We start from the raw sequence: 24505 nt of genomic DNA on the forward strand, positions 1-24505 counted from the left end.
GGCAACAGCATTGTTAAGCTTTGCCAGGCTGAGAATTTTTAACCGTGTAGTTACATGTACACGGTTTAATAGTATTGTTGATCTTCTGTCTAGCCTTCCAGTCAGGGATTTATTTATTTTGTTTCTATCTGCATTTGAGACAGATGCTATCACGTTAGCTCATGCTAAAGAGCTTCGTCGATGTATTGTCGTGGAGATAAAAGTCACTGTGAATGTCTATTTCGCGTTCTCGACTCTCATTTTCAAGAGGATATAGTATCCGAGGTGGTTTAAAATACAAATTCATGATCCACAATAGAAAAAGGAGAGAGTGTGGAATCCAATGAGCCAGCTTGTACCTAAGTTACGGTCAGAGCGAAAAAAGATATGTATTTCACTGCATTCTACTCCGTCACTCTAACGTTCCTCATCCACGAATCTTTCATCCTCGCTCAAATTAATGGGGTAATCGTCGCTTTCTCGGTCCGAATAGCTCTAGCTGCGTTGAAAACAATAGGAAAATATGAGGAAGTGAACAACTGACAACGTCACGCTACTTCCGGTAGGGGCAAGGCTTTTTTTTAATCAGAGACCAAAAGTTGCGAACTTTATCGACGTTGTTCTATACTAAATCCTTTCAGCAAAAATATGGCAATATCGCAAAATGATCAAGTATGACACATAGAATGGATCTGCTATCTCCGTTTAAATAAAAACATTTCATTTCAGTAGGCCTTTAAGTTTTTAAACAGTATTTTTCCTTATGTGGCGCCCCTCACACGCTGTCAGATGCGTGCACTCTCTTAGCAGGGTTGTTTTGCAGCACACACTGGGCTGAATCACACATTGCCTGAGTCACTGCTAACTGTGAGTGGGGATTAAATATAAGACTCAACTTCTTAACACTATTGGCGTCCACTAGAGCCCATATTGATTGGATTTTGGCACGGCGTATAAAATATAATTCACCTGCAGAAGCCCTCCTTAACCTTGAAGTAGCTAAATAAGTTTTTATTTGGGGTGAATTTCACTACTAATCTGTTGTTCTGTAAAGATTTGCTGTTGGGTTTCGCTTTAGGTTTGTGAGGTCAAGTCCTGTGGCAGATGGACTATTTGGAAAGAGGCCAGCAAAGCAGCACACAAATACTAGCAGGGGACATCAACATTTTCACCACATTCTGACATCTCTCCTTAGAGTGGACTCATTTGCCCTTTGCTATGAGTAAAGTTGCATAAATGAACAGAACAAAAACTGTACAGCTCCAGTCCTGCGGGTGAACTGGAGTCATGGAGCAGCAAACACACACAACATATTTTGTTTACTTTCCCACTTGGCACCATTACAAGCGTAGCGGTGTGAAAAGTGAAACTAAACTTTTATCCCAAACTGTATCCCTTGATCCCAGTCCAAGTGTTTTGTAATCAGGACCAATCTCCTTAAACATACAGTCATGTATAGATGTATATCATTCTGGAATCGGTTGCCATCTCACATTAATCTCTCACAAAGTAAACTGTCATTCAAGACAGCTTTGAAGATACACCTATTGCAGCTGCCCACATGACGTGAATTTGTAATACTGGGTTTAACTAGCTTTTTTATCTTATGTTGTATTTTTCCTTTGTATATCCATCCATCCATTTTCTACCGCTTATTCTCTTCAATGCATGTATTCTTTGTATTTTTATTTTGTATATGGATCCAAGGAAGACTAGCAGTCGCCTTGGCGTCAGCTAATGGGGATCCATTCAATAAACAATAAACAATAATCATGTAAACTGGGTCGACCCCTGGTTTGTTTTTGATAGGCAGCAAACATGGGGACAATAGGCTAAAAAAAAAGGCCACAATTTAAAGATATGCAGCTGAAATACTAATCACTAATAATAACATTTTAATGTAATTAAATATATACAGTATATAATGTGTGTGAGCTATTTGGACCCCCCGTGATGTAAATTAACATATAACAAAAGTGTCAAAAGTGCAGCTCAGAAGACATTTGACCATTTTTGGGGGCTCTTGGCATGGTTAAAAGTAATTTACATGCATATTATTATTATGAAATATATTGCTAGCTTTTACGCTAATTTGCCTGGTCACTTATAACACAAAGCTAAGATGTTGATAGCTTAGTACACAGGTGTCTAAGGCATACTTGCCAACCTTGAGACCTCCGATACTGGGAGGTGGGGGGTGGGGGGGCGTGGTTAAGAGGGGAATATATGTAAGCTAGAATTCACCAACTCAAGTATTTCATATATATATATATATATATATATATATATATATATATATATATATATATATATATATATATATATATATATATATATATATATATATATATATATATATATGTATGAAATACTTGACTTTCAGTGAATTCTAGCTATATATATATATCCATCCATCCATCTTCAACCGCTTATCCGGAATCGGGTCGCGGGGACAGCAGCTCCAGCAAAGACCCCCAGACTTCCCTCTCCAGAGCAACATTTGCGACTTCCTCCTGGGGAATCCCGAAGCGTTCCCAGGCCAGAGAGGAACATATATATATATATATATATATATATATATATATATATATATATATATATATATATATATATATATATATATATATATATATATATATATATATATATATTTATTTTATTATACATATAAATAAAAGAAATACTTGAATATCAGTGTTCTGGAGGCTATCCAGTAGATGGCAGTATTGTCCTGTTTAAGAGTGTCACAACATTGCTGTTTACGGCAGACAAACTGCTTTACGGTAGACTAAACGTGACTGCTGTTGTTGTGTGTTGTTACCGCGCTGGGAGGACTTTAATGAAACTGCCTAACAATAAATCCACATAAGAAACCTAGAACTCGCCCTCGATCATTCTACAGTTATGACGTCATTAGGCAGGCAAGCTGTTTATATTGTGGGAAAGCGGACGTGAGAACAGGCTGTCTCCACTCAGGTCTGCATTGAGCTGGAGGGGGCGTGGCCTCCAGCTCCGGCTGAATACCAGGAGTTTGTCGGGAGAAAATTTCTGCCGGGAGGTTATCGGGAGAGGTGCTGAATACTGGGAGTCTCCCGGTAAAAACGGGAGGGTTGGCAAGTATGGTCTAAGGCCGGATGAAATACCTCCTCGGGTCCAATGTGGCTCGTTGGACCATTTGAAAATTAACATTCATGACAAGCTTCTGTAAATAAGGAGGAGTCTCCCGGTAAAAACGGGAGGGTTGGCAAGTATGGTCTAAGGCCGGATGAAATACCTCCTCAGGTCCAATGTGGCTCTTTGGACCATTTGAAAATCAACATTCATGACAAGCTTCTGTAAATAAGGAGGCCAAACCCAACTAACCTTGCCATTATTGTTGTATTTCCTATGCATATAATCTTTTTAATTACAACTGGAACTGGGGGCCACAGTGGTATTCATCGGCTGCATTGAATCAACCTTTCCTAATAAGGGGGCCAGATTAACACCAAAAGTATAAAAAATTAAAGTGAATACAAATAAAAATAACACAGCTTTAACTATTAAACCCTGCCTGTACCAAATAACACATTAAATATGTATAATAACACAGTTGAAAGTGATAATTGGGGGCGCAACAAATGCTTATCCAGTCTGAACTGTGCTTTGAATTTTGGCCCCTGAAAAGTGGGCCGCTGCAGCCTTCAATTTTTCTGTATGTGCACCTGTAATAAGGTAGTTTATGTATAAGTCATGACCGTATCTGGTCTGCGCTGGCCCCAAGTGACCAAACTAACTTCAAAGGATACTGTTATTCTTCAAGAGGACCTCCTCCAGTTTGGGAAGGCAGCAGACTCCTTCAAGGTGTTCTATGGAGTTATCATCAGCCTCCAATACCTGTGGTGAAAGTCAGGGACGCAACTATTGCACAGCGCACACACAATAGCAAAAATATAAAGCATTAAAATGGGTAAGGCACTTTTTGAGGGAATTTTGCCTTTCATTCACAGTCCTCAAGTGAGACTAGCAGACACACGTTTTTTTTTTTAAATGCATTTTAACATGTAAATAAACACTAGCAAAAGTCAGCTAAAAATGGAGCCAATAGGAGATTCACCTATTTCACCTACAAAGCGCTCTTAAAAAACCTCCAAAAACGTTTTTTTTTTTTTATATACAATGTAAGTATATATGTAATGTGGTAACAGGCACGTTCATTAAAAACATGTAATATTTACATATTTTGCTCATTTTAAGCATACGACAGCCTATTAACGTTTGTTATTTCCTTCAACAACAACAACTGCTACTACTACTCATGGCAGACTACATGAGAGCCAACGACGACTACTTGGAGAAAAATGATGATCCAGAACCTTTTATTTTTGAGCCTCAATACAAGGAGGAAGATCTACAAGTGTTAGAAGCTGAATGATAAACAGACCCAGCAAGTAGAAACATTGCTAAGTGCTAAACAAGACTAACTATCAACATAATATTTTTTGTTTTGTTTTAGGGTTTTTTTTTGTCCTGTCCAGCTTCTCAGGCAAATCATATAGTTGATGTAAAATTATAAATTATAAATGGGTTATACTTGTATAGCGCTTTTCTACCTTCAAGGTACTCAAAGCGCTTTGACAGTATTTCCACATTTACCCATTCACACACACATTCACACACTGATGGCGGGAGCTGCCATGCAAGGCACTAACCAGCAGCCATCAGAGGCAAAGGGTGAAGTGTCTTGCCCAAGGACACAACGGACGTGACTAGGAAGGTAGAAGGTGGGGATTGAACCCCAGTAACCAGCAACACTCCGATTGCTGGCACAGCCACTCTACCAACTTCGCCACGCCGTCCATATTTGCTGTACAAATTTACTTTACAAAAGAGAAGTGTGGGATACTTCTCTTGTTGCCTTATTTGTATTTGACTTTATTTAAATGGATTTATATTATTATTTCGTGCACCCGGAGGGGATAGAAAGAGGAAAAAAAGGAAGACAGTGGGGGAAATTGTGGGGACAACAATAGAACATCAGCAAATACGATATGTACAAATATGATGGTAGTGAAATAAATAATACAGAAATGACAATGAGCATTATTACACTACAAATGGAGCAATACAAGTACCAATAGAAATAGCACTATGGATAATGAATAATAACAATTACCTCGATTATCAACAATAAAACTGTTCAGATGCAACAATACATATAAGTAATGATAACTTGAAATACAAAAGAAAGCAGATAAATGGAGGGGAAGAAAGAGAAGCCATCTATATTAACCTTGTAGATTGTTATAGTAACAATAGGTTAAGCTTTGTCAGTGTGGTATGTGTTACCTAACTATCAACATAATAAACCATAAAACAAACACTTATTGTAAAACGTCTGCTCTCACTGGTATGCCGACTGATGCAATGTTCATATCTTCCCGTTTAGATGTAGAATTAATCATAATCGTCACGCAGTTAAAAAGGCAAAAGAGTGTATTTCCACGTCTTTCTCGCCAGCACAGTATGTCAATAGCAGCGTAAGCTAGGTACCTTTCTGTAATCACAGCGGCGCAAAAAGTAGTTCCTCTGCGTTAGCGCTTATAATAACAATATCACTACACGAGTACTTGGTAAATATTCAGGTCACAAAATGTAAAAGGAGTATTGTTGACTGTTTTTGGATCTTTTTTTCCAGGGTTTCATGGGCGCAATAGATTACTCCCATTAGGTGCATTGTTAGCCATCTCGTACTTGCCGCATTTTACAAATTTGCAAAAACATATGTTCTTGTCTTACATGGGGATTGTGATTGAAAGGCAAAATTCCCCCCAAAAATGCACTTTCCCTTTAAAACACAAGCAGAAACTTTGGGGTCATGCCATATTTTCACCTCCAGGCACTGCAACATGGCAAAGTGAGCAGGAATTAGCCGCAGCTGGTTGGAGGACAGGTTGATATGGGTAACGAGGAGCAGCTGGTCTAAATGGCACAACGTGGTCAGGTTCTGTTGGGAAAGAAGCTAGCAGTGACCGTTCGAAAATGAAAGAGGGTTTGGTGTGTCAATCGTTCGACACAAACCTTGTCAGCTACACTGAAGACGCGCACTTCAGCGTACTCCATTTTCAAAATGGTGTTTTCGATCATGAACTTGCTGCACAGGTCACTGTAGTAGGCTGAGCGCATTGAGTCCACTTCCTGAGGGAGAGGCGGTGTGAAATAAAGTCACCTCCAGTTAATGAACAATACATTTCCCTGTGGCCTTACTTTGAGAGTTTGGAAATGAGCAAGAGTCTCCTTCTCGTATCCGAGGGGATCTAGCGCCCTCATCAGCAGGATGATAGTCAGCAAGCACCCTGCAGAGGAAAGCACAGAGATAAAAAAACAGTATTACTTCAGCCCAGGTTCCGATAATGAACCCACAAACCAGTGCCAGTTTTAGAAGGGAACAAAAGGCTGTATCTGGTTGGCCCTAGACCAATGGCAAGACCTCGAGCTCTCCGCCACCCTTCCTGGGAACCAGATGCAGCAACATCACTGCCACCGAAGCCCAAGCCAGGTCTGGGTTTAAGCCAGGAAGCCAAGTGTTGACTTCTGGAGGAATAATTTTGAGCCAGTGACGGATTCCTTTGCCAGGGAGCTGCACTGATCCCGCTGCACTGGGACTTGATTCATTAATTAACCTTCTGTGTATGCAGACTGCATTCTTTATCCATGTGAATAGCAGCTGGGCAATTTGAAGTTGATAAACAATCTGTCCAAGTGCTCTTTTTAGTCAACACATGACACAATGTCAAAATCTTCTCTTGTACATGGACTATAGACTTCCGACCCAAGTTATTTTATGTGGCCTGGAGGAATCCAGCCCTATGGCGAATTTCAGCAAATAAGAATCCAAGCTTACTGTTGCATCACCACCTCATCTACATCTTAAGTAATAGAACTATTGATAGTGGCCACAATGGTATTACGGTAATAGAATGCATTGCACTAAACATTCTTACTTGATGTGTCATATTACCACCAAAAGTAGCAATAATTTAGTGGTACACCAATAAAAACAACACCCTTTTAACTATTGAAGGCTGTCGGTACAAAACACATTCACACTTTTCCAACACCAGCACTGATGCTTTCAATAATGCACACTTCATCCACATGATGTTAAAAAAAAAGTTGACACAAGTGGGGTTTACAAAAAAAAGTATGTCTGCAGAAAAACACATTCACTGGCTGTCACACACATTTTGCACACAACCAAAGATTACTGACGCATAACATATCTGTATCTTAATATCTTGGATCTTATATCTATATCTTAATCTGTATCCTTCCTAATCCTGTTTGGCCCACTATTTTAAGTGTCCTTGGAATTTTGAATGAACAAGCAATTGAGTTTGACACCCCTGCTACAGACTATAGGGACCAAATTATAGGTACGTGGTTTCACTAAAACAGGTAGTAGTACCAAAGTACCAATAAGCTCGCAGGAAACATTTCATTTTTTTGAATATTTGGTGAGCTAAACGTCAGCATAGGATTTTTTTTTAGTTAATACAAGTTCCGAAATCTCACGGTATGATAGAAAATATATATATATATTTGTTTGAGTAACACATTTTTCTGTTCCCATTGAACAATACAAAGTTCATAAAGACATACTTAGAGGGGCTTGCTGGGGAAAAATCTCATTTTGAACACATTTGGGATTAATTAGAAAAGAGGTCCAAAATCAGTCATTTATACCTTCAAAAATTAACACAGATTTTCACAGACACTCTCCAAAATCATGTAGAAAGTCTTTCCAAAAAGCTCTGTGTCAGGATATATGTTCTCCACAGAGTAAACGTTTTTCAAAGTGCAATCCCTTTCCTTCAAGATGCTTCTATAAACACATTATTTTTTAATGGCTCGCAACAAAGCCGCTATAGCGGAGGTACCAATGCGCCAAGCAGCAAATAAGAATTTTCGCTTTGTGAGGAACAAAAACAAAAAAACAAAACCAATTTAAAACTACACTTACACTTATTGAGTGGCTCCAGTTCTTGTAGCTGGTTACATGATTGTAGCTCAGACTGCAGCACAGAGCTCTTCTCCACAGAAAGCTCGCTCCTAAGCAAGAATAGAGAACACATTTAGATATTCTCTTGGGAGAAAAAGAGAAACAAGCACTATTTAATGATCCGGTAAATAATTACCTGAACAGTTCCTGATCAGTGGCAGAGTCACGACACCAACTCTCAGCTCGACCTGAGAAAGTCAACTTTGTTTTTGAAGCTTGCAGAAAAGTTGCAGTCTTTTAAAATCAGAGACAAACCTACCCGACTCGTCTTTCTGGGTCAAATGGATAATAGAATCAAAATGAGCAAAGTACAGAGTAGTGCACGAATGTCAAGATACTGAAACACAAACACTGAAATATATTTTGGAGGCTAGTACAGAAGAACCTCTAATATCAAACATCTGTGAGGTTATACAATTTTCTAACATGTTTTGGGGGAAAAAACACCTCAAAATGTGATGATAACCATAGAACCAGACAGGGAAATTTCTGCAACATATGGTTATAACTGACTGATCAGCTTAATATAAACAATAGGTAATGAAATTATTTTATCCAAGCTGACGTCTATCACTAAAACCAGACACACGTCGCTTCCTCTACTCTTACCATCTCTTTTTGAATATTAACAAAACTAACCAGATGTCTTGGACTCGAAATAAATTGGAGACTACAGCTCTGTTGTAATACATCCTCAGCAGGCCAGCTCATATACCTATCTCGGAGTTCATTTAAGGTAACTCTTTGAGATAAAATGTCCATGTGGAAAGTATGGGGGGGAAAACACCAGATTTAAATTTTTATAAGGCCGTACTGGAGAGCTTGCTCCGATATGGGATGTCAGCCTGGTATGACAACCTTACAGTGAAGCTGAAAACCAGACTGGCTCATTTAGTACACATGGGAAAAAGTGACTATCAGACCTTGCAGTCCATTTATGAACAAACCCGTTCTTAGGAAAGCCCAGATGATCGTGACTGAGCCATCACATCATTTTCACTTAGAATACCATCTCCTACCCTCAGGCAGACGATATAGAGTCCCCAACTGCAAACTCGACAGCTTTAAAAATAAGACCTTCCAACCTCCATCAAATGTCTAAACAATTCTGCTTTAGGCTAAAGACTGCAATATTTTTGATTGTGTCCTTTTACTATGGTGTCTTTTTAGCATATGTCTTTCCACTGGTGTAGATAAGTGCAGTGTGTAATGTGCAATGTTAAAGGATGTGCAATACACTTATGTTTGTAATTGTTGAGATGGTATGGCTGTTGATGGAGTGTTTGCTGGCATTGTGGTTGTGAATACCTTTTAAGGCACAGTTGCTGAGTCCAAGACAAATTCCCCTAAGTGGGACAATAAAGTACCATTACCGTGCAATCACACATCAGGAACTCAGACTCTCTACAGATATTCAAATCACTTCTCAATACCCACCAGCTTAAGTGGTCTTTTCACACTTTATATAAATGTTTATTTGTTTTTGTTTTATTTATTTATGCGTATTTGTGAAGAGTGTCCTTTCAAAAAGGGGTTCTCAACTGGTCTCACCCTGGCTGGGACCCACATTTTCACATGATCATTGCTTTTTTCATTCACTTTTTTTACAGCCTAAAGCACGGTAATTTAAGTTGTATTTATACATAGCCTTTAAAACACATGCATGTCATCTTATTAAACCAGAATACACATATAAACATATGTCAAAATGTATTTCATTAGGAGGAGCAAAACTAGAGACTACAATCACATTAAATATTGGAATGGCATTTTTGATTTGTTGTCTTTGAGTCAACCAGTAGGAGAAACTCTGCACTTTTACCAACTCAGAAAGACGCTACATTGAACATATAATTACTTAATTGCCAATACAAGAAGTACCTATAAATCACCACTCTGTGCCAGTCTAGCTCCGCAAACACCTCCCTTAAAGGCCTACTGAAACCCACTACTACCGACCACGCAGTCTGATAGTTTATATATCAATGATGAAATCTTAACATGGATGTATGTTATATTGTCTTTATATTCCAACGAGTTAATCCATTTTTGGGGGGAATTGAGGGGATTATTTTAATGCGTTCAAGAGTCTTACGGCCTGAGGGAAGAAGCTGTTACAGAACCTGGAGGTTCTGCTACGGAGGCTGCGGAACCTCTTTCTAGAGTCCAGCAGTGAAAACTTTTAAAGTTGAAGGATAACTCCTTAAAGGCCTATTGAAACCCACTACTACCGACCATGCAGTCTGATAGTTTATATATCAATGATGAAATCTTAACATTGCAACACATGCCAATACGGCCGGGTTAACTTATAAAGTGCAATTTTAAATTTCCCGCTAAACTTCCGGTTGAAAACGTCTATGTGTGATGACGTATGCGCGTGACGTCAATCGTTGAAACGGAAGTATTCGGACACATTGTATCTATCCAATACAAAAAGCTCGGTTTTCATCGCAAAATTCCACAGTATTCTGGACATCTGTGTTGGTGAATCTTTTGCAATTTGTTTAATGAACAATGAAGACTGCAAAGAAGAAAGCTGTAGGTGGGATCGGTGTATTAGCGGTTGGCTGCAGCAACACAACCAGGACGACTTTGACTTGGATAGCAGACGCGCTATCCGACGCTAGCCGCCGACCGCACGGATGATCGGGTGAAGTCCTTCGTCGCTCCGTCGATCGCTGGAACGCAGGTGAGCACGGGTGTTGATGAGCAGATGAGGGCTGGCTGGCGTAGGTGGAGAGCTAATGTTTTTAGCATAGCTCTGTGAGGTCCCGTTGCTAAGTTAGCTTCAATGGCGTCGTTAGCAACAGCATTGTTAAGCTTCGCCAGGCTGGAAAGCATTAACCGTGTAGTTACAGGTCCATGGTTTAATAGTATTGTTGATTTTCTGTCTATCCTTCTAGTCAGGTGTTTATTTCTTTTGTTTCTATCTGCAGTTAAGCCTGATGCTATCACGTTAGCTCCGTAGCTAAAGTGCTTCGCCGATGTATTGTCGTGGAGATAAAAGTCACTGTGAATGTCCATTTCGCGTTCTTGACTCTCATTTTCAAGAGGATATAGTATCCGAGGTGGTTTAAAATACAAATCCGTGATCCACCATAGAAAAAGGAGAAAGTGTGCAATCCAATGAGCCAGCTTGTACCTAAGTTACGGTCAGAGCGATAAAAGATGCGTCCTGCACTGCACTCTAGTCCTTCACTCTCACGTTCCTCATCCACAAATCTTTCATCCTGGCTCAAATTAATGGGGTAATCGTCACTTTCTCGGTCCGAATCACTCTGGCTGCTGGTGTAAACAATGGGGAAATGTGAGGAGCCTTTCAACCTGTGACGTCACGCTACTTCTGGTACAGGCAAGGCTTTTTTTTTTTAGCGACCAAAAGTTGCGAACCTTATCGTCGATGTTCTCTACTAAATCCTCTCAGCAAAAATATGGCAATATCGCGAAATGATCAAGTATGACACATAGAATGGATCTGCTATCCCCGTTTAAATTAAAAAAATTCATTTCAGTAGGCCTTTAAATCTGCTCTAAGTCTCGGATTGCCTAGACGGCACTTGCGTTTGAACATGCTGCAGTACCACCCTCCTATTGGTCCAACCACAGATATAACTAGATATGACACGCCCTTTTGAATTGTTTGCCTATAGCGAACCTAAGTTAGTAGGGACAAAGTGCCAGGGCATTCCATTGTTGTAAATGGCACGGAAACAAAGAGGACAAAAATGCCAGTACATTACAATATGGTTGCAAAATATGTCGTAAGGTTGAAACAAGGACACTCGGAAAAATCTTTCTTATGTAAGATTTTTTTTTTTTTTTTTTACAAACAAAATGTGTATTAATAACATGTTTCATGTTGACAATAAAATAAACCGCAGGACAGACAATACATTAAGGAATTAATGAAAATGGCTGCAACTTAGCATGGCTACTATATTCTAGTTACAGTATATCTATGATACTGTAAGCAACGTCCCTCTAACAAAAAAACATTGTTACAAATAGCGACTACCACAGCACCGTTTTAAAATATTTTCGTTTTACTTCTAATTATGACAAATATGGACCATTAATATTTAAAGGGAAACTGCACTTTTTTTGTTTTGCCTATGATTCACAATACTTATGTAAGACAAAAACACATGTTTTTTATGCACTCTAACTTGTAAATAAACACTAACAAAGTCAGCTAACAATAGAGATAATGGGAGTCATGATGTCATTGCGGTTTTTTTTGCCCATAAAACCCACTAAAAAACATCAAAAAGCGCCAACAATACTCCATTTACATTTTGTTACCTGTATATTAACCAAGTATTACCGATATTGTTATTACAAGCTGCTAACATTAAGGTATATTAACCAAGTATTACCTATATTGTTATTACAAGCTGCTAACATTAAGGTATATTAACCAAGTATTACCTATATTGTTATTACAAGCTGCTAACATTAATGACCTAATATTAGCGGCGCCGTGATGACAGAGAGGTAACTAGCCTATGCTGCTATTGACATCATGAGCTGGTGAGCTGCTCTCCCGCCTCTGATCTGGTGAAAGTTAAGTCTAGATTATAAATCATGCCTCTCACTTGCATAGTAGAAGTAGGTCAACATTGACATTCAACTTGATGGCAAGAAAGACTCGAAAAGACGCTCATTGCACCCGCCTTTTTTTTTTTCTATGATGAATTCTTCGATTAAACTGGAAGATATGAACATCCCATCAGTCGTCCTGCCAGTGATGGCAAACATTGTACAGTAAGTGTTTGCTTTATTATGTTTGTTGTCTATCAAAGTCTGCCGTGAGTTGTAGTCAATGTTGTTGAAGGAAAAAGCCAACGTTGTGATGCGTTTATGAAATTGATACACCGTAGTAAGCTTGAAACGAGCAAAATACATAAAAATAAATATTACATGTTATCATGAATGTGCCTGTTACTATATTACATAGTAACAGTATGTATATAAAACCTTGACGGAGGTTTTTGGATGTTTTTATAGGCGGAATAGAGCGACTCCCGTTGGATCCTTTGTTGGCTGACATTTGCTAATGCTTATTTATGAGTTACAATTAGAGATGTCCGATAATGGCTTTTTTGCCGATATCCGATATTCCGATATTGTCCAACTCTTAATTACCGATTCCGATATCAACCGATACCGATATATGCAGTCGTGGAATTAACACATTATTATGCCTAATTTTGTTGTGATGCCCCGCTGGATGCATTAAACAATGTAACAAGGTTTTCCAAAATAAATCAACTCATGTTATGGAAAAAAATGCCAACATGGCACTGCCATATTTATTATTGAAGTCACAAAGTGCATTATTTTTTTTAACATGCCTCAAAACAGCAGCTTGGAATTTGGAGCATGAGGAGGTTGAGGTGGGTGGGGTTGAGGTGTGGGGGGGGGGGGGGGGTGAATATTGTAGCGTCCCGGAAGAGTTAGTGCTCCAAGGGGTTTTGGGTATTTGTTCTGTTGTGTTTATGTTGTGTTACGGTGCGGATGTTCTCCCGAAATGTGTTTGTCATTCTTGTCATTTGTAACAGCGTTAAAGTTGTTTATACGGTCACCCTCAGTGTGACCTGTATGGCTGTTGACCAAGTATGCCTTGCATTCACTTGTGTGTGTGAAAAGCTGCAGGTATTATGTAATTGGACCGGCACGCAAAGGCAGTGCCTTTAATGTTTATTGGCGCTCTGTACTTCTCCCTACGTCCGTGTACCACTCCGTACAGCGGCGTTTTAAAGTCATAAATTTTAATTTTTGAAACCAATACTGATCATTTCCGAACCGATACCGATAATTTCCGATATTACATTTTAAAGCATTTATCGGCCGATAATATCGGCAGCCCGGTATTATCGGACATCTCTAGTTACAATGCATAAAAAAAGAAAAGAAAAGAAAATGTATTTTTGTCTTTCATAGTGATTGTCAATGATAGACAAAATTCCCAAAAAATGTAAATCTCCTTTAAACCACAATTGGCAACATTGTTATTTTTATATTTTCTGACCGGTGAAATATAGCAGCTTCAAGAGTCACATATTTACTTTATTGAATTGAATTAAAACCTCCAACCGCCTTTTTGTTCTCTCCTTGCCCTTCTTGAGTCTTGTGTGGACCAAGCCAATGTCAATAAACATTAGATTTGGTTCATCACTTGACATTTCGCTTATTTAATCATTTGGACCCAAAAGGACGAATAAAGGCGAATGTGGCAGGGCACGTGTTACCTGTGTACAGCGCACAGTCTCTATGAATGTATTTTTCAGACCAGTGCACCGTCAAATTGTGCTCATTTGCGAGGTCGCTGATGGATCCAGGAGGAAGATCACATATCTGAGCAGTGGTTAAGAAAGTTTAGCCAATGTAGTTTTAAGTTCATGCCACTGTTGCTTTGTGGGTTTGCAGAATTGGGAGGATTAATAGGACGGGGGACAAAGCAAAGCGAGGACACCATTCTTTCTCGTTACACCAGAACAAGCCGCTCCCAAGTGGTCGCTCCTGCCAGGACCTACAGAAATAAATTTCTGGAATCCCTGGCCCGTGACGGACTGCCCTTATGAGTGCATGATAGTGGGAGGTACATGTGTCTTTGCATTAACTTTGCTCAGCGAGGCATAGATAGAAAGTTTCAGTCTGTGGACATTTGGCCTCTAAGTGGGTCCTTGTGCAGCACTGGAGTGCACAATGTGGCATTATGACAAAAAGCTGCCATAGAAACTTAGGAAGCGTAAATGATGATCATTGCATCAGATCGTAAAACAATCACCACAAAGTCTTCATTAAGTCAATTAACACTAGAATGCCATGGCATCAGAGGGTTGGTCTTGAACTGGGTAAGAAGCTACCTAACCAATAGGAAGCAATCCGTGAAGCTAGGCAAACACACGTCTCTAGCTTTGAGTATATCTGGTGGCATACCCCAGGGATCAACACTGGGACCAAAATTGTTCAATCACATAAACAACATTTATAAAGGTTATAAAGGATTTCAAATTAGTATTATTTGCAGAAGATGTGACTTCATTGTGTTCAGGAGAGAACACACAAAAACTAATACAAATAACAGAAGAAAGGAATACATTTTTAAGAGATGGTTTGACAAAAACAGACTATCCTTCAATCTCAGTAAAACTAAAATATTGCTATTCGGAAACAGCAGAAGAGAAAGTCAAATAAAAATATATACAAAAAACGAAGTAAAAGGGTAAAAGAAATCAAATTTTTAGGTGAATAGATGATAAAATGAACTAGAAATCTCATACAAAAAAACACAAATTGGCAGAAAACACATCAATAATGAATAAAGCTAATTATGTCCAGGACTAAAAATCACACCATATTCTCTACGGTTCAATAGTATTACCATATGTGAGTTACTGTGTGAAACCGTGTTACAAAAAAAGGTCAGTTAGTATACATAATGTTGTAGAGAACATTCAAACCCTTTATTTACAAAATCAAAAATAAAATTATGTACAAAGCAAACTATAACCTGCTACCCAAGAATGTACAACAATTCTTCTCAACAAAAGAGTAGAAATATAACCATAGGGAAAAATGTAACTTAAAAAATGTATATGCAACATTTAGTATCAGTATGTGGAATTAAATTATGAAATGGATTAAGCCAAGTCAAACAAAATGTTTACCAAGTACAAAGAAGAAGAATCCAAATAAACTTAAACCTTACTGAAAAATGAGACATAATTAATGTTTCCTGTAATTTTTATGTGTCTGAGCAAACACAAAAACTCCCTGAGCATTCTGCGGAGCACATGTGAACAACATCTGACGTGCGAAATGTGGCGATACCAGCAACACACCAGTTTGATTTAAATTAGCAATTAGTAGTATTACCTGTTACACATTTTCTTTGCATAAGCTAACTCTTCTTTTCTTGAACTACATCATGCAAATGGATAAAAGTCTGTCAGAACATGCACCGTGCTATAAATTCTTAGACAAAAACAACACACATGGTGGCGGTGTTGTTATTATTATTATTTACTTGAAATTTCACACAGAGCTTTCTTCTGTCACTTAACGGTGTTAGGTGCAATCGCCAAAAAATGGAGTCCACTGACGTGCATGCGTGCGTAAAACATGAACAAAATTCTTTAAAAAACATGACCGCCATCAAGCATAACATCTTTGGGATTGAGCACAAGTCATTTGACCATTTGAATCTAGCATGTCTATCAATTTACAACCTTCCCCGCGTATTCACGTATCAGCTTGTGTGTGTGCTGCACCCAGCCGGACTTAACCAGAAGAGCTTCGGAGAAATCAGTCTCGATGGAATTGCACTCTACAAAAGCAGATCCCTCCCAGAAGGCATTGCTTGTCTGCCTGTCTAAGTTAACACAGAGGTAAATGTGTCGCTATTGAAAGGCCTACTAAAACCCACTACACCCGACCACGCAGTCTGATAGTTTATATATCAATGATGAAATCTTAACATTGCAACACATGCCAATACGGCCGGGTTAACTTATAAAGTGCAATTTTAAATTTCCCGCCCCACTTCCGATCGAAAACGTCTCGAAATGATGACGTATGCGCGTGACGTCACAAGATCCACGGAAGTGGTTGGACCCCATCGGACCCGATACAAAAACCTCTGTTTTCTTCGACAAAATTCCACAGTAATCTGGACATCTGTGTTGGTGAATCTTTTGCAATTTGTTTAATGGACAATGGAGACTGCAAATAAGGATGTTGTAGGTGCGATCCGTGTATTAGCGGCGGACTACAGCAACACCAACACCAGGAGGTTGTGTTGTGTTTGAGCTGGATAGCAGACGAGCTACCGTGAGTACAGCTTTGGCTTCCAAACATTTGATCGCTTGCCCGTACGTGCGTGTCGCTATGTGCATGTCACGTACGTAACTTTGGGGAAATATATGTTTCTTGCCGACTCTGATGGCGGCCGGGGTGTCGTCGAAAGCTACAACGCCCGCCGCCGCTCTGTAGCTAAGTTAGCTTCAATGGCTCGTTAGCAACGTCATTGTTAAGCTTCGCCAAGCTGGAAATTATTAACCGTGTATTTACATGTTCATGGTTTAATAGTATTGTTGATCTTCTGTCTATCCTTCCAGTCAGGGTTTTTTTTTATTTTGTTTCTATCTGCATTGGAGCCTGATGCTATCACGTTAGCTCCGTAGCTAAGTTGGCTTCAATTGTTAAGCTTCACCAAGCTGTAAATTATTAACCGTGTATTTACATGTTCATGGTTTAATAGTATTGTTGATCTTCTGTCTATCCTTCCAGTCAGGGTTTTTTTAAATTTTGTTTCTATCTGCATTGGAGCCTGATGCTATCACGTTAGCTCCGTAGCTAAAGAGCTTCAACGATGTATTGTCGTGGAGAAAAAAGTCACTGTGAATGTCCATTTCGCGTTCTCGACTCTCATTTTCAAGAGGATATAGTATCCGAGGTGGTTTAAAATACAAATCCGTGATCCACAATAGAAAAAGGAGTGTGTGGAATCCAATGAGACCTTGTACCTAAGTTACGGTCAGAGCGAAAAAAGATACACTGCACTGCCTCTCTAGTCATTCACTCTAACGTTCCTCATCCACGAATCTTTCATCCTCGCTCAAATTAATGGGGTAATCGCCGCTTTCTCGGTCCGAATCTCTCTCGCTCCATTGTAAACAACGGGGAATTGTGAGGAGTCCTACCTCTTGTGACGTCACGCTACTTCCGGTATAGGCAAGGCTTTTTTTATCAGCGACCAAAAGTTGCAAACTTTATCGTCGTTTTTCTATACTAAATCCTTTCAGCAAAAATATGGCAATATCATGAAATGATCAAGTATGACACACAGAATGCATCTGCTATTCCCGTTTAAATAAAAAAAATTCATTTCAGTGGGCCTTTTAGTTCAATTTTTTTTTAAAATGCTATGGAAATAAAAGGACAACATTCCATCTCAGTGGTAGAAATCTTATCAGCATGCAGGCAGTGTGTGAAGGGTGTCACAAGAAGTATTCTGTTCAGGTATGATGGATTTCACGACAACGCAACTAATTCAGGCCTAACCAGTTGGCTGATTAAACAGAATAGTGCAATATTTTCTAAATGGAGAGAAAAGGATACCCAGACAGGACTGTGTTTGAAACGTGGATGGACAGTCCTCCATCCCACCTTCTGTGGCTGACCGTCAAGCACCAGCAGAAGGCCACCAGACTGAGCCTAAACAAAAAGCATGTGGACAGGAAGGTCACTGCTGGTAAAAAAAATAAATGAATAAATCGAGTACCAGCTCTTAAGTGGACAAACTCACATTGACCGGCCTTGAGAAGGCGACGGCCACCCTCTCCTCGTCCCGGCTGATATAAACGCAGCTTATCATTTCTTCACGTTCAGCTGGAACACATCAAGAAAGTTGCACTAGGTTCCATTCCGACATTGAAAAACAAGAGAAAGGTGCTGCAGAAGTACACGCACCTCGGCCCAGCAACCAACGGTAATAGAACCAAGCGCTCTGGTCGTTGGGGTCGGTGAAGAAAGCGTTCTGCACGAGCTCATATTCTGTACACAAAAAAAAAGAACAGAAATATTAAGTACAGTCCAAAAAAACTGGTGCAACAAATGTGTTTTCTTTATTTTCATGACTATTTACATTGTAGATTGTCACTGATGGCAACAAAACTATGAATGAACACATGTGGAGTTATGTACTTAACAAAAAAAGGTGAAATAACTGAAAACATGTTTTATATTCTAGTTTCTTCAAAATAGCCATCCTTTGCTCTGATTACTTTTTTGCACACACTTAGCATTCTCTCGATGAGCTTCAAGAGGTACGTCACCTGAAATGGTTTTCACTTCACAGGTTTTGATTGATTGATTGAAACTTTTATTAGTAGATTGCACAGTACAGTACATATTCCGTACAATTGACCACTAAATGGTAACACCCGAATAAGTTTTTCAACTTGTTTAAAGGCCTACTGAAACCCACTACTACCGACCACGCAGTCTGATAGTTTATATATCAATGATGAAATCTTAACATTATAACACATGCCAATACGGCCGGGTTAACTTATAAAGTGACATTTTAAATTTGCCGCTAAACTTCCGGTTCGAAACGCCTCTGAGGATGACGTATGCGTGTGACGTAGCCCGGCGAACACGGGTATGCCTTCCACATTGAAGCCGATACGAAAAAGCTCTGTTTTCATTTCATAATTCCACAGTATTCTGGACATCTGTGTTCGTGAATCTGTTTCAATCATGTTCATTGCATTATGTAGAAGGAAGCCGAGCAAGCAAAGAAGAAAGTTGTCGGTGCGAAATGGACGTATTTTTCGAACGTAGTCAGCCACAACAGTACACAGCCGGCGCTTCTTTGTTTACATTCCCGAAAGATGCAGTCAAGATGGAAGAACTCGGATAACAGAGACTCTAACCAGGAGGACTTTTGATTTGGATACACAGACGCCTGTAGAGAACTGGGACAACACAGACTCTTACCAGGATTACTTTGATTTGGATGACAAAGACGCAGACGTGCTACTGTGAGTATGCAGCTTTGGCTTTTTTTTGCGTATGTACGTAACTTTTTTAAAATATATAAGCTTTATGAACCTTGGGTTAGGTGAACGGTCTTTTGGGCTGAGTGATTGTGTGTGTTGATCATGTGTTTGAATTGTATTGGCGTGTTCTATGGAGCTAGGAGCTAGCAGAGGAGCTAGGAGCTAGCATAACACGTACCGTACCGTACGTGCGCGTCACGTACGTAACTTTTTAAAAATATATAAGCTTTATGAACCTTGGGTTAGGTGAACGGTCTTTTGGGCTGAGTGATTGTGTGTGTTGATCAGGTGTTTGAATTGTATTGGCGTGTTCTATGGAGCTAGGAGCTAGCAGAGGAGCTAGGAGCTAGCATAACAAACACGCAGGTGTTATTATGCAGGATTAATTTGTGGCATATTAAATATAAGCCTGGTTGTGTTGTGGCTAATAGAGTATATATATGTCTTGTGTTTATTTACTGTTGTAGTCATTCCCAGCTGAATATCAGGTACCGTGAGTATGCAGCCTTGGCTGCTAAACATTCGATAACTTGACCGTACGTGCGCGTCACGTACGTAACTTTTTAAAAATATATAAGCTTTATGAACCTTGGGTTAGGTGAACGGTCTTTTGGGCTGAGTGATTGTGTGTGTTGATCAGGTGTTTGAATTGTATTGGCGTGTTCTATGGAGCTAGGAGCTAGCAGAGGAGCTAGGAGCTAGCATAACAAACACGCAGGTGTTTTTATGCAGGATTAATTTGTGGCATATTAAATATAAGCCTGGTTGTGTTGTGGCTAATAGAGTATATATATGTCTTGTGTTTATTTACTGTTGTAGTCATTCCCAGCTGAATATCAGGTCACCCCCGGCTCTCACAGCATCTTCCCTATCTGAATAGCTTCAACTCCCCACTAGTCCTTCACTTGCACTTTACTCATCCACAAATCTTTCATCCTCGCTCAAATTAATGGGGAAATTGTCGCTTTCTCGGTCCGAATCTCTCTCACTTCATGCGGCCATCATTGTAAACAATAGGGAACTTTGCGTATATGTTCAACTGACTACGTCACGCTACTTCCGGTAGGTGCAAGCCTTTTTTTTATCAGATACCAAAAGTTGCAATCTTTATCGTCGTTGTTCTATACTAAATCCTTTCAGCAAAAATATGGCAATATCGCGAAATGATCAAGTATGACACATAGAATAGATCTGCTATCCCCGTTTAAATAAAAAAAATTCATTTCAGTAGGCCTTTAAGTTGGTCCACGTTAATCGATTCATGGTAGTGGTGTTTGAAGCTCATCGAGAGAATGCCGAGAGTGTGCAAAGCAGTAATCAGAGCAAAGGGTGGCAATTTTGAAGAAACTAGAATATAAAACATGTTTTCAGTTATTTCACCTTTTTCTCTTAAGTACATAACACATGTGTTCATTCATAGTTTTGATGCCTTCAGTGACAATCTACAATGTAAATAGTCATGAAAATAAAGAAAACACATTGAATGAGAAGGCGTGTCCAAACTTTTGTTCGACACTGTATATGAAGTAATAAATGTGCTACTGTGTTGACTGTGCAATATTTATTTTTATGAAGCACACACCGCATGGTGGCGCTGTGATTAAAGCCACAAGTTTGACCCCATAAGTCGGGAAATATTCCACACGGCTCAATGCGCTTTACAAAAACACCCACTTTAATTTTAGGGTGTCTAGCCGATTCTCCACAGATATTGTACACGTCTTTAGGGGCTGTCAAGCATGTGTGTACAATTTGAGTAGGATTGGTCGAAAGACATGGCCAAACATTTTTTACCATTTGTGTCATTGTTATAAAACTTTGAGGATATCTGCATTACATATTCACTATCATCTTACACAGCATTTGACAACAACCCATAGGGGGCGTTGCAAATGGAATTGTCCTCAGAGTGAGATAAGGCTGACATGAAATAATTTCCATTCATTTATAGACACCACTTCACTCATATAGAGACATTTATGCAAGAATTGAGACTTGTGTTGCATCCTCTTTTAGACTCGGGCTGCCCCCTGTAGGTGGATTCAATGTATTGCCGGCTGTATCAGAGCCTTTACCTTTGAGCAGCTGTTCTTCACAGACGCGATGCGAGTGGGTTTGTGGCGAGGGCGGAGAGGAACAAGACGAGGTGGGTTCAGGAGACTCCAGGTGGAGCAATGGCAGGAGTGTGCTGCGGTAATGCCAGCTGGAGTAGTTGGAAAAGTTGGAGCCAATCAGACGATGGGTAAACTCCAACTCCTTTTCCACGGGAACGGCCGATTTCTTGACAACGATCCGGCGGTAATCCCAGCAGTGGACTGGTGACGATAACGCAATGTGGACATCACACCAGCGCTTCAGTGAGATAACTTGCGTTTGACCGCCGTCAACTCACAGTTGCGGTCATCGAGGCCGAGGCAGCGGTCGCACAGGCTTAGCTCCCGGGCCCAATCCATTTGAGGCGCACGTTCCGATACCCAGCTTCGATGGTGCCAGCTGCCGTAAGACTTTGGGTTCACTTTCAGGCAGGACTCCAGAAAGGACAGCTCGGCCTGGTACATCTTTTGCACTTCACCGTCATCCCTGGAGCAAAACCAACGTACTGTATCATCTCAGAAGGCATTCAATAGGGAAGGAAGGGAGAGAAAGGAAAAAAAAAAAAAAAAATGTGTCTTATCTTTTTTGTAGTTGTATTCCTTTTTTATTATTGTATTAAAAAAATAAATACAAAAAATTACAAATTAAAAAATAAATATAAAAAATTTAAGTATATATATATATATTTTTTGTATTGTTCCCACACTACCATTGCTTTTTTGTGTCACTTTTGATAAGGTTTTGTCACGGTTTACTTGCTTTTATTCGTGACTTTTTAAAATTTCTTTATTGTTATTATTAATTTTTTTTTTTTGCATCTGATCAAGCCACGAAAATGTGACTTTCCTCTTATTTTTTAAGCCTGAAAGGTGGAGAGGTCCCCGGGAGGTGATCTAGTGATCACTTCCTGAGGATCCTGCCGAGGAACATTCATCCATCTTGCTATGGTCTGGATTGTCTGCTGATCCTGAGCCAGTGCAGGATGGATGGACATATACAATATCTGGGTACTTTTTCTAATAATGTCTGTACTGTAAGCCTTGAGTTGTTAAAGCCCAAGTGCACCTCTCTCTTCAAGCGTGCATGTGAGTGTGGATGAGTGGATGTGTGCATGTATGAAGGGTCTGAGGAAGCAAAGTATGATTGTCAAATGTGATTTTAACTGTAAAAATTCAATAAAATATATTTGCAAGAAGGCGTTGAATAGAAATCTGTATAGAGCAAAAATAAACGCTCTTACAGAGCTGACCGCTGAAGCCCCCATCCCCCCTCCCCCTGACCCCCGATACCTTGTGTTTATTTACTTTTACGTTGTATTTTATTGTAAATCTTATGCATTAATTACTTATTTATTTTACCTTATCCATTCATTTATTTAGCTTTAATATATTTCGTTAGATTAAATCTATGTTTGCATATATTCATGTGTGTCTTTATCTGTTATGGGCACTAGGGGACAATTACCTTGGGAATTGAGTGGGCGGGTATTGTAAGGGTTGTGTTTATTATGTTACATATTGTAAAATGTGCAGATACCTCAACTTGCTGTTGCCATGATTCACTATGCTGCACTGTCTGCAAAATTCAATAAAAATATTTGGGAATAAAAATAAACGCTCTTACTTCAACGTTTCCTGGTGTGTGAGGATCTCTCTTCTGTAATTCCACAGGGTTGCAAAATCAGGATTCGAGGACAGTATCTGCTGGGTCAGGTGGAGAGCCTCTTCATCGCACACGCCCTCCTTCCTCTGTCATGACAAGCACATTGTTAGCATGAAGATTATTTCATAAGTCAGGTGTGTCGAACACCACACAAGGGGTTAACCTTTGTGTGGTGTTCGGGTCTGTGGGACCCGTTTTCATTTTTTATTAAAAGAAAAATGATACAATTAATCAATTTTTCAAACTGAGACTCACTGACTTTGGCTCATTTTCTGTGAAGAACATATATCAGAATACTTATTTAATGACCACACATCATACACCCCCCCTACACATTTCTATTACATATAAGATGTCCGGGTCCACGGGACCCGGGGCTAATAGAAGTGTGGAAATTGATGTTCTGTGTACCCCACACACACACACACACACGCACACACACAGCAGGCCTAGACAGGAGGAGGACAGAGTGTAGGTGCACAGAACATCAGAGGGTCAAATGTGCGAGAAAATGAGAGCAGACAGTGTTGACAAACAATGTTGCAACCTTGTGTGGGAACCGCAGGTGCAGAAACACAAAAGAAGAATCCCTGTGGGATGCAGAAACTGGCAGAGACATTTTTCGTGCACCGTTCATATTGTTGTTACTCAGCCAGCGTTTGTGGGTCTGATGGACCCGTTGCATTTTGCGCCTTTTAATGCCTCACAATCAAACACTTTTATGTTAAAATACTGAACAGATGTTTATTGGGATAAGGTAAACATCTGTTCAGTATTTTATAGGGGTGTAACGGTACGTGTAGTTGTATTGAACCGTTTCGGTACGGGGGTTCCGGTTCGGTTCGGAGGTGTACCGAACGAGATTCAACACGGACATATTAAGTAGCGTAACACACGTTGTGTAAACAATGCACACCGAGGCACAACACACGGCATGCTAGCAGCTAACGGGCTAGGATGGACTGACCATACGTCCTCTTTTCACCGGACATGTCCTCTTTTGCGGAGCTGTCAGGGCGGAGTTTCTTAAATGCCTCAAATGTCCGGCATTTTGAGTTAGGGTTGCGTGTATTTTCAATGTACGTTCAGGGTTAAGAAGGGGTTAAAAACAAATTAAATTGTGCATGCAGCAGCATTCGTGAGGGAGGGGCACAGA

At 39.8% G+C, this 24505-nt stretch overlaps 1 protein-coding gene across 3 annotated transcripts in view; it reads right to left on the reverse strand.

The window, feature by feature from the left end:
- The window catches only part of rabggta (Rab geranylgeranyltransferase subunit alpha), a 59834-nt gene that overhangs the window by 12946 nt on the left and 22383 nt on the right, over positions 1-24505 (reverse strand). For all 3 annotated transcript variants that reach the window (XM_062039331.1, XM_062039329.1, XM_062039330.1), the window contains exons 4-16: positions 23311-23435; positions 21986-22173; positions 21669-21908; positions 18500-18583; positions 18336-18418; positions 18149-18244; positions 14275-14380; positions 8157-8208; positions 7982-8070; positions 6226-6314; positions 6040-6156; positions 5852-5965; positions 3768-3855 (exon numbers count right to left, since the gene is read on the reverse strand). In XM_062039331.1, the coding sequence (XP_061895315.1) occupies positions 3768-3855; positions 5852-5965; positions 6040-6156; positions 6226-6314; positions 7982-8070; positions 8157-8208; positions 14275-14380; positions 18149-18244; positions 18336-18418; positions 18500-18583; positions 21669-21908; positions 21986-22173; positions 23311-23435 (1471 nt within the window). The remainder of the gene's footprint in view (positions 1-3767; positions 3856-5851; positions 5966-6039; positions 6157-6225; positions 6315-7981; positions 8071-8156; positions 8209-14274; positions 14381-18148; positions 18245-18335; positions 18419-18499; positions 18584-21668; positions 21909-21985; positions 22174-23310; positions 23436-24505) is intronic.

Source organism: Entelurus aequoreus, linkage group LG27 (genome assembly GCF_033978785.1).
Source record: "Entelurus aequoreus isolate RoL-2023_Sb linkage group LG27, RoL_Eaeq_v1.1, whole genome shotgun sequence".
Lineage (NCBI taxonomy): Eukaryota > Metazoa > Chordata > Actinopteri > Syngnathiformes > Syngnathidae > Entelurus > Entelurus aequoreus.